Below are 12,263 nucleotides of genomic sequence, written 5' to 3' on the forward strand. Positions count from 1 at the left end.
AATTGTATCCTTTTTTGTAATATATATGTAAACAAAAATTCAGTTTTATTAACCTGCTGTTGTTGTTGATGGTGGTGGTGGCGCTGTTGATGAACCTTTAAAGTTGATAAAAAACTGATTGTTATTTATTTATTTTAAATAATACAATCTTTATCAGTTTAGTTGCTAACTTTTTAATTTACTTCTATTATCTTTTAATTAGTATATTTTATTGTAATATATAAAATCTACTATACTTATATTGAGCATTTTCAAAATTGTTTATAAAACATTAAAAGTTCAATTTTGTTAACATGTTGTTGTTGATGGTGGTTCAGTTGTACCTAAAAAAACGTTTATGAAATGTTGAGAGTTATTTCTTTATTTCAAATAATAAAATATTTCTCAGTTTCATATTGTATATTTATGTAAAATCAAACATGCTACTTATATTGAGTATTTTCAAAATTATTTATTAAAACATTAAAAGTTTGAATTAAATCAAGTTTATTCACCTGTTGTTGTTGATGGTGGTTGTGTACCTAAAAAAGTTCATAAAATGTTGGAGTTATTTCATTATTTCAAACTATTGTTTGAAATGTGGACATTGAATTCCAAGACAAATTTGTTTCGCTTTAATTATTTTAATTGAAAATACCCTAGATATTTGTTTGCCATAAACAACAACTTTTGATGTAATTAATCAAGTTTATTCACCTGTTGTTGTTGATGGTGGTTGTGTACCTCAAGAAAGGTTATGAAATGTTCAGTTATTTTTTCTATTACAAATATTTATTAGAATCTATAAGTTTAATTACTACAATCACGGAAGAGTGAAAAAACACCCTTTCCTGCTAAAATAAATATGGACATTGAATGTATATTGAAATTATTTGGCCAAGACAAATTCGCATTTTTTGTTGTGATTATTTTAAATGTATTAACAAATTAACTATTTAAAATGTCGATATCTCTGTTGGATTTAATTCAAATAAAATAAGAAAAAAAAAATGCACATTGCGTATTATCCAGTATGTATCTTTGTTGTTATTGTTTTATCGATGTTACGATGGAAAATAAAATGGCAAAGGCTTACTTTCAGTTGTAGGAACAGGTGTAGTTGTCCTCCTCGTAACGGTCGTACTTGGAGTAGTTGTAGTTTCTGTTGTCGTTGTCTCGCCCATTGTGGTAACAGTGGTTATGGTAGTAGTAGTTTCCTCGATAATAGTTGTAAGAGAAGTCGTTGATTCTGTTGGCGACACTGTTGTAGAACGAATGGTAGTTTCCGTCGGTGTAGCAGTGGTACTGGTAACAGTGGTTGTTGTCATTTCAGTAGGAGTGCTTTCAGTAGTGGTCGAAACCGTTGTCGTTTCAACAGTCACTGTGAAAAATATTAAGAAACGTAATAATCATCAAGTGCTATCCAGAATGTCTTTTATCCACTCAGGAGCTAGGCCTAGCTAAACTTAATCTGCTAAATATTAATTATAATCTATACATTATCAATTCAAAAAATAAATAAAAAGCAGGTTGAACAAATTGTCAATAATAGAGCAAATTAACAAATAGTTAAGCTGTTGAGGTAAACAGGAAAAAAGGTTAGGGCTGTTACGCATGTGACATACGCACGACGCACACAACACACACAAGAGTATACTGGTTTATTTATTTACCCTCTGCTGCACAGCCAAGCATATCAAATTGTAGACTTGGATACTCTCCAATGAAATCATTAACTTCGATCCTCAGACTTAACAAAGGTCCAATTGGTTCATCAAACTCAACCACAAATATGCCGGTTGGATCTTCTTCATCCAGAACAGTGAATGCCTGAAATTAAAAATAAGGTTATTATTATTATTATTATGCTTGTTAAGTTATTCTGAACCAAATAAATATTTACATCCATAGTCAAATATTATATTTATCATACCATTGAACAACTAGAAGTTTGTGTCCAGTTCATTGTCTGCAAAATTATCATTAGAACCTGATCTAATGATTTTTTTAATGTTTTTTTATCGGTTCTATTTAGTTTTCCAGTATAGGCTTACGTTTGATGTTTTGCATTTTTTATAACTGTGTTAATTAATTGTTATATTTTCTAATAAGAATTTCAACTGTGTCTATATTGAATAAATAAAAAAAAATATATTAGTGCAGTATGTCCTTTGTAAATCCTTTGTAATGCTTATTATGTGTTTTACCTCATTACCGCAACTAGATTAGAATGTTGCATGTATAAAGTTGCCATGGAGATAGTTTGATAAAATACAATATTCTACAGGAGGATGTAGTTTTAAAAAAAACCAGATGTAGACATACATTTTTTGCTTTTGGAGTATGCAATACAGTTTAGAAATTAATAATACAGTACATGGATATCAGCATCATATGTACTATATCCAAGAACTTATAACAGAAGAATCTCCTGTTCGTCCGAAGCGCGTAACAATTTCGAAAGGCATTGTGGGATACAATAGAGCTATGGGTGGCGCCATTGTGAGCCATGGAGTAGGGCGCCCGCATCAAATTAGAAAGTCAAAATCATAGAGGGGATCTGCTAATGCTCTAGGGGGGATAGAGTAATTGACTGAGGAGTAGGGCGCCCGCATCAAATTAGAAAGTCAAAATCATAGAGGGAATCTGCTAATACTCTAGGGGGGTAGAGTAATTGACTTGCTAGTTTGGAGGGGGCGCCGCTCCATGCTGTGAAATGGCGTCGCCCAGTTTGACCTTTCAACCCTGTACTTCCGATACTGTGTTTTGAATGCAAATTGAAGAACAGGAGATTCTTGTGTTATAAGTTCTTTGACTATATGTATAAGTAGTGTATGAACAAATATAGAATGAAATGTATAATAAAATGTATAAGACAATTCAATTCAATTGAATGACAAATGTTATTTTCAGATTCATTGAGGTCATTACTCCTTATATAGATGGTTTGCGTTGCCAAAAATTGTTACTCCTGATATGTTTGGCCAATGCTAAAAAAAGTTTCTTTTTAAATGTATATTGTATATATACATTGTGTTGCTGACATTGAAATACAGTAGTATGGTAAAATTAAACTTTTGCATTGGTTTAGAGATCATGAAAAAAATGATTCAACTACATCTATTTCAGTAAACTACAGATTTTTTTACCAGAATTACTTATGTGTTTTTCAATGTTATTGAGTTAATCACTGCAAAAAAAGTTAAAAGTGATATCAAATAATAAACCATAGAAACTGCACTGATAATTTTGACATGGTCACTAATGCTTTGTCTACACTATCAAACTTTATGTGAAAAAAAATTTTATTTGCCCATATATGGACATGATGATGTCATATCACCACCTTATTTGAGCATATCACTACCATATTTGGGCACGTCACACTTTTTTGGGTCAAACTAGTTTGATAGTGTAGACAGAGCTTTAGTCTGCATTTTCCACAACTTCAACAATTTCTTTTAATTTATTAGTAATGAAATCAATACTTTCATACAATACTTACACCATGATCTGAAGCCTCTTCTGATTCATACAGACTGGAAATGGAAACACGGCGGGCAGAATTTTCACTGCTACCGCGGAAACGGAGACCTGAAACTAAAACTGGCTCACTGAAGGTAACCTTGGCCCAGACGTTTTCGTTGCTTGCTGGATGGAATGAGTTAGGACTGTTAAGGTAGGTATCACCACTAGTAGTAAAACTGTTTGTTCTACCAGATTCAAAGTCATCCAAAATTCGATCACAAACCTCTTCTGTAATTGCAAAAAAATAAATTTAATTATGTACCGTAATTATGCTCTGTTAAAATAAAAAAAATAAGTGTTAACTGTCTTGCTACATCTTTTATTAGCAGTCTAGAGACTTTTTTTGTAAACATCCCATTTAACAATTCTCCAGATTTGATTTACTTATGAATGACCATGGCATTTTGTCCATTATTAATAATAATATTTTTATTTAGTAACAGAAAATAATTCATTCACCAAAAACATTTTCTGAGACTGTTTCATGTCAACAAAAATCACAAGAGTTTTTAGGGACTATGTCAAAGTTATTCTCTTATTATTCTACATATTTACTGCAATAAAGTTTGATGAAGCATTCACTCTAATAAACAGTGTGTATGTTTGTTCAAAAAAAGTTTGCGCAAATAATTTAAAGAGTAAACAAAATGATAGTACTGTAGTATAATAACTTTGAAATGGTCCCTAACTCAATATAGTATCAAAGTCTTACCAGTTGTGAGACTGACAGTACTAAAAGTCGTCGTCTCAGTGGTAGTTGAACCTTCGGTTGTTGTACTTCTGTGAATAGTTGTTGTAGGTGATGACGTTGTGGATGTTACTGGTGGTGGTGGTCTCGGTTCAGTTGTTGGTGATGTTGGTTCCTCGGTCGTTGGTTGTTCTGTTGTCGGTTCCTCTGTTGTAGGTTGTTCTGTTGTCGGTTCCTCTGTTGTAGGCTGTTCTGTTGTAGGTTCCTCTGTTGTTGGTTGTTCTGTTGTCGGTTCCTCTGTTGTAGGTTGTTCTGTTGTCGGTTCCTCTGTTGTAGGCTGTTCTGTTGTAGGTTCCTCTGTTGTTGGTTGTTCTGTTGTCGGTTCCTCTGTTGTAGGCTGTTCTGTTGTCGGTTCCTCTGTTGTTGGTTGTTCTGTTGTCGGTTCCTCTGTTGTTGGTTGTTCTGTTGTCGGTTCCTCTGTTGTTGGTTGTTCTGTTGTTGGTTGTTCTGTTGTCGTTTCCTCTGTTGTTGGTTGTTCTGTTGTCGGTTCCTCTGTTGTTGGTTGTTCTGTTGTCGGTTCCTCTGTTGTTGGTTGTTCTGTTGTCGGTTCCTCTGTTGTTGGTTGTTCTGTTGTCGGTTCCTCTGTTGTTGGTTGTTCTGTTGTCGGTTCCTCTGTTGTTGGTTGTTCTGTTGTTGTTTGTTCTGTTGTCGGTTCCTCTGTTGTTGGTTGTTCTGTTGTCGGTTCCTCTGTTGTTGGTTGTTCTGTTGTCGGTTCCTCAGTTGTTGGTTGTTCTGTTGTTGGTTCTGATGTTGTGGTTATTATAGTTGTTGTTTCTACCATTGTTGTCTCTGTTGTAGAAAGTGTTGTGGTAACAGTAGTTGGTGATGGTGTACTTGACTCTGTTGTTGTACTAATATGAGGAACTGGAGTTGTTGTACTAACATAAGGAGTTGTTGTAGCAATAACTGTTGTAGTAACGGTTGTTGTTTCAATTGGAGTAGTAGTCTGTGTGCGCACAGTAGTAGATGTGGTTGTTTGGTCGGTACACTCACAACAACTATTATCTTGTGCTACTAAAACTTGGTCTCTCTGTAAACACAATGAATGCACATAAAATTAAGAAGAAAAATCTTAAAGTGATCTTGTAAAGTGGTCTATGTCTATACCTAAACATAGTCTAAGTCATAGTTAAGTGATCAATGAATCATAGTTAAGTGATTAATGAGTTTTAAGTGATTAATGAGTCAGAGTAAAGTGATCAATGACTCTAACATGAGTAACAAATCATTAAGAAGAAACTACTACTGTAAAAAACTGCATACCGCACTGCATATTGCCTCTGTAAGCCTACAAGATTGAACACATTCTGTTTGGCCATTTATACATGTACACTGCTCACAATCTCCCATCCAGAACGTTTGGTCATTCTAAAAAAAAAAAAAAAAACAAAACACCAAGTCATTTTAACTCATATACAGTATAACCTCCCACATTAATGGAACACTTCCCTGTGAAATGAATGAGGGCAATAGGGTTTACACTACAGTCAGGGGACTCTTACTCTTACTTACTTTGAAAAGTGGACCTTGATTGTATTATAGCATTGTCTTGTATTTGTAATGTATTTTAAATTCTAAAACGATTCTTTCACATTAACATATATATATATTCATCTGGATAGACCATAGAAATCAGGTATAGACCAATTTAATAGCATAAAATATAAGGAATTACATCTTTACAGATGTAATATCTCAAACTACCTGTATATTATTTGTGTATAAGTAAGCAGGATAAACTGTGAAGAAATTATTTATTGTCATAAATTACTAGTGTCAGTGTGGGTCAAATACTAAATATAGGGAGCTTTTAATTAGCAACAATTGACGACATATGACCTACAGATTGACTCCCTCAGTATGCACACAATGAATTAACATGACCTAAAAATGAATTCCTAAATCGTCGCAAATTGAAAGCTCTATATTGCAAAACAGAAAAAAATACCTCATATTGTATTCCATTGTATTGACAAAGACAGTCACGTTGTGGTATACATAAACTAGTGTTAAAAATATCATCACGATAATAACCATCCTCACATAGGCATGATAAGCACATAGTGTTGCGTTCACATTGCATTTCACCTAGGTTTCCAGACGCCAATTCATTACAGCTTATTTCACAATTACACACTGAGCTGCAGACTATAAATGAAAAAAATAAATAATGTGAAACGAGCAATTTTAAGATAAAAACTAAAAGTGTGAGTTTGCGTACATAGATCAGGTGACTATTAATTGTGTACATAATTTAATGAAGTCTTTAGTATTTTTGACATTCTTACTAAAAGACAAGGGCCATACTGACAAACAGACTAAGATAATGATATAACCTCCGTGGCAGAGGTAAATATGGAATGCTCCTTCTTTGCTATCTGCCTAAAAGTAAAAAGGGTCATTAGTGCTCTATTTTTTGCCATATATAAATATATATATATAAATAGTAGTTTAAGCTTGATTAGCTTACCATATTCAGTTACTTCCACTGTTGTCACTACTGTAGCTGTAATAAATAAAATCACATTGATTTCAATAATTATGAAAACTCAAAAAATTGAATTGCTTAAATAAAAATTTGTAAAAAAAATTGATTAACATTGGTTTATTCTTTGAATGAAGTTATCAAAAGAGGCTAATAGTTTACAAATAAAAGGTGTTTCTGAAATAGTTTAAATATAATATTTCAGGCACCTCTGAACCATTTCGCTTACTATTACCACTCATCCTGTGTAAATTAGCCTTATAGTTAACAAAGAAACTCTCAAGGCCAAAGTATATTTGTATAATCATATTAATTACATTAAATTACAGGTATTAGATTTAAAAAAATGTACTTACGTGTGGTGTGAAAGGGAGGTAGCGTAACGCAATTTACATCACTATGTTCCCATCTATTGACAAAGTTATTTTGAGCTGCACATGTAAGAAGGTGGCAACCAATTTGTACTGTTTCACCAAGCTATATCAATTTTAAAGGTATGTGTTAGAGAGAAAAATAATGCAAAGAATATTTAAATTAAATTTTTAAACTGGTCAATATTTACAGATACATTTAAAACTGGGTAAATTAAAATTTAAAAGTAAACATTTTAAACGTTATTTTGAAATAATATTTGATATCTATTTTTACCTAATATAGATACTGAAATTAGAGATCACAGGGGCGCTCAGATAGATAGATTAAGTACATGAGTCACAGCTTTTGTTAAATGCTTTTGGAAATGATACTCTCATACATCAAATTAATTATTAATGGAACCTGGCAGGAAATGACACCCATAATCGTATGTAGAGAACTTTTGAACATACTTTTTCAACCGGTAATAACAACACATGACTATCTATAACGCGTTGCGCAACTTATTGTTTTGGGTTGCAAAATAAATTTAAAGGGTGGGGAAATTGTTTCTAATTTTATCACATATACACACTTATAACAATTTCTGGCGCGTGTTGATGCTTTTATAGTGCGCACACATAATAAGGAATGGACGGAACAGTGGGCGTTGTTAATTGCAAGTGGAGAATACCTCTTTACGTCGTAGACAAAATATTTTTCAAGTAGCGAGTATTATTTGTATGAATTGAACATTCCTGATTGGTTGTGAATTCATTTATTATTACGGTAATTTATTCAGTGGATGAAAATATGCATGCGCATATGACTGATATTTCAATTTTTGTGTGAATTAAGTCGATTGGTCTAAAACAGGCTTTTCAAATGTTTAGACCTGATTATCTGGGCTTGTTTGTGAATGCTTCTGATTGCAAAACAGAAAAGGTCATCATGATTTTTCGTCTTCATATACCTATGTAACACATTTGATTTAGGGTTGTAAAAATCCCCATGATTTAGATTCGGGGTCGAGGTCAAAAAAGGTTGCGGAGGGAAAAGAAAACAAAATATCTCTCAGGTCCATTTTATTGTCACCACAGATTAACTGAATCATCAATACTACTATTGGGTGATCATACCACTATTGGGTGATCATACCAGTACCTTTATGATGATTTTAAGATCATTTTTTTGGGAAAAAAAGCTCATGCTGTGGTAAAGGGTCGTCTTTCACACCTGTTCCAGCACAGTTCCACCCGGTGTGAAAGACCCTTAAAAGAGGTTAATTCGAAAGGTAAGCAAGGTTTAAGTATTTTGGATATCTAAAGGAAGCGTATACAAAATGAGGAGCTTGGAAACAGTTTTGGCCTGAGGATGAGAAGGTTTCCCCAAGTGACCTGAATATATGATTGTACATGTTAAAATGACTCTACTGCAGTATCTACAATTTGTTTACTCCTTAATTTTCTTTAAATTTTTTTTTGGTAATCATACACAATGTTTCATGACATGACATGATTCCTAATTAGTTGCATTTTTGTATACTTTTATGCACAAGATTTTCATTAAAGCAAGAATCATCAATTTGATAGTTTTAATGATTCTGAATTAATTGTTAAAAAAGAGTTGATCTATATGCAAACTTACCAAATGTACAACATTATTAAATTCACATTGCACTCGACAAGAGTCCTCTGGTGGATAAGATAAACACATTCCACTAAGCCACAATTCATCCTCTGCAAATCCATATGGACAACCACATTCTCCTTGTGATCGTTCACTGAGGCATTGTATCTTAATCCCGTTCGGAATTGGTGCTCTATCTAGACTGTCAATCATTCGATACTGCCTACAGTTCAGTACATAATTACAGTGAAGGCATGCTGCAGAAAATGTTTATAAAATAAATAATTGTACCAAACAATATTAACAGGTTTCGTTCATGTATTCAGGCAAAAATGTACAACATATGAAATACATTTACAACATATAAAATAAGTAAAACAAACAAGATAAGGTTCAATCATATTCACTAGCTGCCAGGAAAGTACAAAAGCAGCATATTAAAGCCACTGTTGCCAAATAGGTGTGTACGTTATACTATGGCTACAAATCAGTCTATGATAATAACATTGAAATTGCTGCCGTATCAGCAACTTGGTTTTCTGATGAAAGACACCTTGTAGCATTCAACATTGATGGATTTGTTTTTTTTATAAAAACCCAAAAAAAGGCGGCGTTGCGCTGTATGTTAGATAGAATCTAAACGCAATGATTTACAATACCACAGTGCCTAAAAATATGGAAATACTTTGGAATAAATGAAGACCATACAATATCATGCATGCTTTTTACTATATTGTAATTGCCCCCTGATGACCAGGTGGGACATTTACTTAAACTCACAGCATCCCAACATGGCAGTCACCATACTTGGTGACTTTAACCATCTTGATATACTACTTCATATCAACTACTACAAGGAAATGGCCTCTAACAGATTGTTCATTTTCCAACGCAGGAGGATATTAGTCTCGAAAAAAAGTGTAACTAACAGCATACTCACCTATTGGTCTAGTGACCATAACTCAATAATTTGGAAACCTAAGATACAAGCCAACCAAATATTACAACCAGGAAAAAGATCAGACCCTTAAAGGAATCAAGCATACATGAATTCGGATCCTTGATCATTCATGACAGATTCATGAAAGATTGGAAAGTTGTATCGGAATCTATTGGCATCCACACTAAGGGTGACATATTTTACCTAATTACTCGCCAAATCAATTAACTCACATTTCCCGGAAAAAACTGTGGAACGATTTATGAAGGATAAACCGTGGATGACACAAAAAATTAAGAAATCAATAAAGAAAAGACACATAGCATTTCGGTCTCAAAACAAAGAAAGCATGGTAGTTTTTTATTCAATATTTTGTAGACAGGAAAATTAAAATGGTTTTTCCTGGTGAAAACCATGACATTTGAGATTTTTCAAGATTCAAAGTCAAACATATTATTTGAAGTATTAATAAAGAAAATGTTATGGATGGAAGTTAATACATTTCTACATTAAAACAAACTAAAACCATACGTTAAAAAAGGAGTTACTGTAGTAAAAAAATGTTCTTACGTGGTAATGGTGTTGTGGATGGTGGCGTATTTTCATTCACACAATGACAACACCCATCTTCTTCACGGTACAATACTTCACCCCCCTAAATACATAAACAATCAGGATTTTCTTAAAGATAACAATAATGAATAATATACGAGTTCCTGTATAGCACCGAATTGTTTATGGTGCTGTGGATGTTACAATTTTCAACTACATGCTTCTCCTCTAAGGGTCATGTCATGTCAGTGCAGTCACTTTAAGGCACTCTCTCATCTGTCAACGACACAGTGTCTGTGTCTGAACTAGTACATGGTAACCCAATACTCATCTCGAATTATGTTCTTATAGGTTCTCTTTAAAGTGCACATTCGAGCAATATGTGTACTACAGTGGACCTACGGTTTAAAGTCCTTATCCGAAAAGACTTGTTCTGCCACCAGAACAATGGAGCGAGTGAGACTCAAACCATTTGGCTACTCACTCATAAAAATACATTAAAAATGGATACAAATTTTAAGTACAATAAAACAATAAACATGAGAATGCGAAAAAAAGACTTTTACCGAGAAAATGATTGAGTTAATTTATAACGCCTGAAAAAATGAATGTTCTGATTTATGTGGTTCTTCATAATTTGTTATATTTATATCTGTTTAATATTTCTATATATTTATGGATTGCCATTTTGAATCCCTGCTCTGTTTGCATTATAAGCTGTTGCTGAGTTGATTTCTAGTAGTTTAATATGGTCGAACATATTATCTTTAAATTTATATCATAATATAATTACATATAGTACAAATATTAAGTAACTTTACCGGACAATCAGCCTCGTTCAAATTGCATCCAGTGTCACAGTTTTCCCAATCAAAATCATATGTACCATTCAGCCATGCACAGTTACATGATTGACAATCTGATATGTCAACACGTTGACCAGCCTAGAAAATAAAGTTTTTATAGATAGAATTAAATTTTTCATTTCATTTCATTTATTTTGCATCTCATCATAGCATAGGATAAATACATCAACAAAAACAAAATAAAAAGGTGGATTTTATGAATAATATTAATATTCAATTTATTCTGGATTTCACATGGGGGAAACAAATTCAATCACTTTAGAGGAGACGTTCCAGCAAGCAATTACATAAAATTACATAATTTAAAATAAGTAAAATAGATTGATGAAAACCATAAATCAATTACATCAAAATCATTACAAATTAATGTTTTTTTGTAGATTATTTTACTTTTAGTTAACAGAAAAATTTAATACGCCTATGTCCTGTACACAAAATTTGTATTTCAATTCTCCAACAGAAATCATGAATAATGAGGTTAAATATTTATGAGCGGCCATTAGGGCCCATAATAGTAAAAAATTAAAGCAAAGAATAATGTAAAAAAACGTTTTCAAAAATCAACAAACAAACTAAAAAAACTACAAAGGAAAATAAAAATAAACAAAGAAATATAGAAAACAAAGAACTAAAACATATTCTCATAAGAGAATAAGCAAAAAACAATGAACAATTTGGCAAATCCAATGACAATTTGTAAAATTAAAGGACAAGTCGAACAATCAAAGAACAAGCTCAACAATCAAATGACTAACTAATTTTCGACGTTTGAGTGCAGTATTCATGACATGCGAGCAGAGGCATTGAAAGAGTTCTGACATTGAATGGATTAGACTAATTGTGTTAAAAATATATAACATTCAAAAGGCTTTAATTATCAAATTTAATATCAAAACAATCAATTTGCTAAAATCATGTTTGCAGTATTGTAACTGTATAATTTCATTGTTATCTTAACAAAAACCTTTTAGCAAATTGATTGGTTGATATTAAATTTGTTAGATAGCAGTGAAATTAGCATTTACCCAGTTTTTATTGTGCAATAACTGCTTGACACAGGTGTTTCACATTCCAAAAATTATGTTTAGGAATGCACCAACATCTGTGTCAAACTACCACTATACTGCAATCATTAACTAAAATCTTCATAAATGAAAAGATGTTAGACTTTAAAAAGATTCT

The 12,263-nt window shown here is 32.5% G+C and overlaps 1 protein-coding gene across 12 annotated transcripts in view; it reads right to left on the minus strand.

Moving 5' to 3' along the window:
* The window catches only part of LOC140057990 (uncharacterized), a 130,093-nt gene that overhangs the window by 5,659 nt on the left and 112,171 nt on the right, over positions 1 to 12,263 (minus strand). For 6 of the 12 annotated variants that reach the window (XM_072103636.1, XM_072103656.1, XM_072103646.1 and 3 more), the window contains 13 exons: positions 11,037 to 11,159; positions 10,234 to 10,318; positions 8,742 to 8,980; positions 7,097 to 7,217; positions 6,726 to 6,761; positions 6,204 to 6,403; positions 5,519 to 5,623; positions 4,220 to 5,285; positions 3,485 to 3,735; positions 1,653 to 1,809; positions 1,076 to 1,360; positions 697 to 723; positions 54 to 95 (listed from right to left, as the gene is read on the minus strand). In XM_072103636.1, coding sequence (XP_071959737.1) covers positions 54 to 95; positions 697 to 723; positions 1,076 to 1,360; positions 1,653 to 1,809; positions 3,485 to 3,735; positions 4,220 to 5,285; positions 5,519 to 5,623; positions 6,204 to 6,403; positions 6,726 to 6,761; positions 7,097 to 7,217; positions 8,742 to 8,980; positions 10,234 to 10,318; positions 11,037 to 11,159 — 2,737 coding nt within the window. Of the gene's footprint in view, positions 1 to 53; positions 96 to 494; positions 522 to 696; positions 724 to 1,075; positions 1,361 to 1,652; positions 1,810 to 3,484; positions 3,736 to 4,219; positions 5,286 to 5,518; positions 5,624 to 6,203; positions 6,404 to 6,725; positions 6,762 to 7,096; positions 7,218 to 8,741; positions 8,981 to 10,233; positions 10,319 to 11,036; positions 11,160 to 12,263 lie in introns of all 12 variants that reach the window. The other 6 variants (XM_072103637.1, XM_072103634.1, XM_072103640.1 and 3 more) reach the window with 3 other exon arrangements.

This window comes from Antedon mediterranea, chromosome 1, assembly GCF_964355755.1.
Source record: "Antedon mediterranea chromosome 1, ecAntMedi1.1, whole genome shotgun sequence".
Classification (NCBI taxonomy): Eukaryota; Metazoa; Echinodermata; class Crinoidea; order Comatulida; family Antedonidae; genus Antedon; species Antedon mediterranea.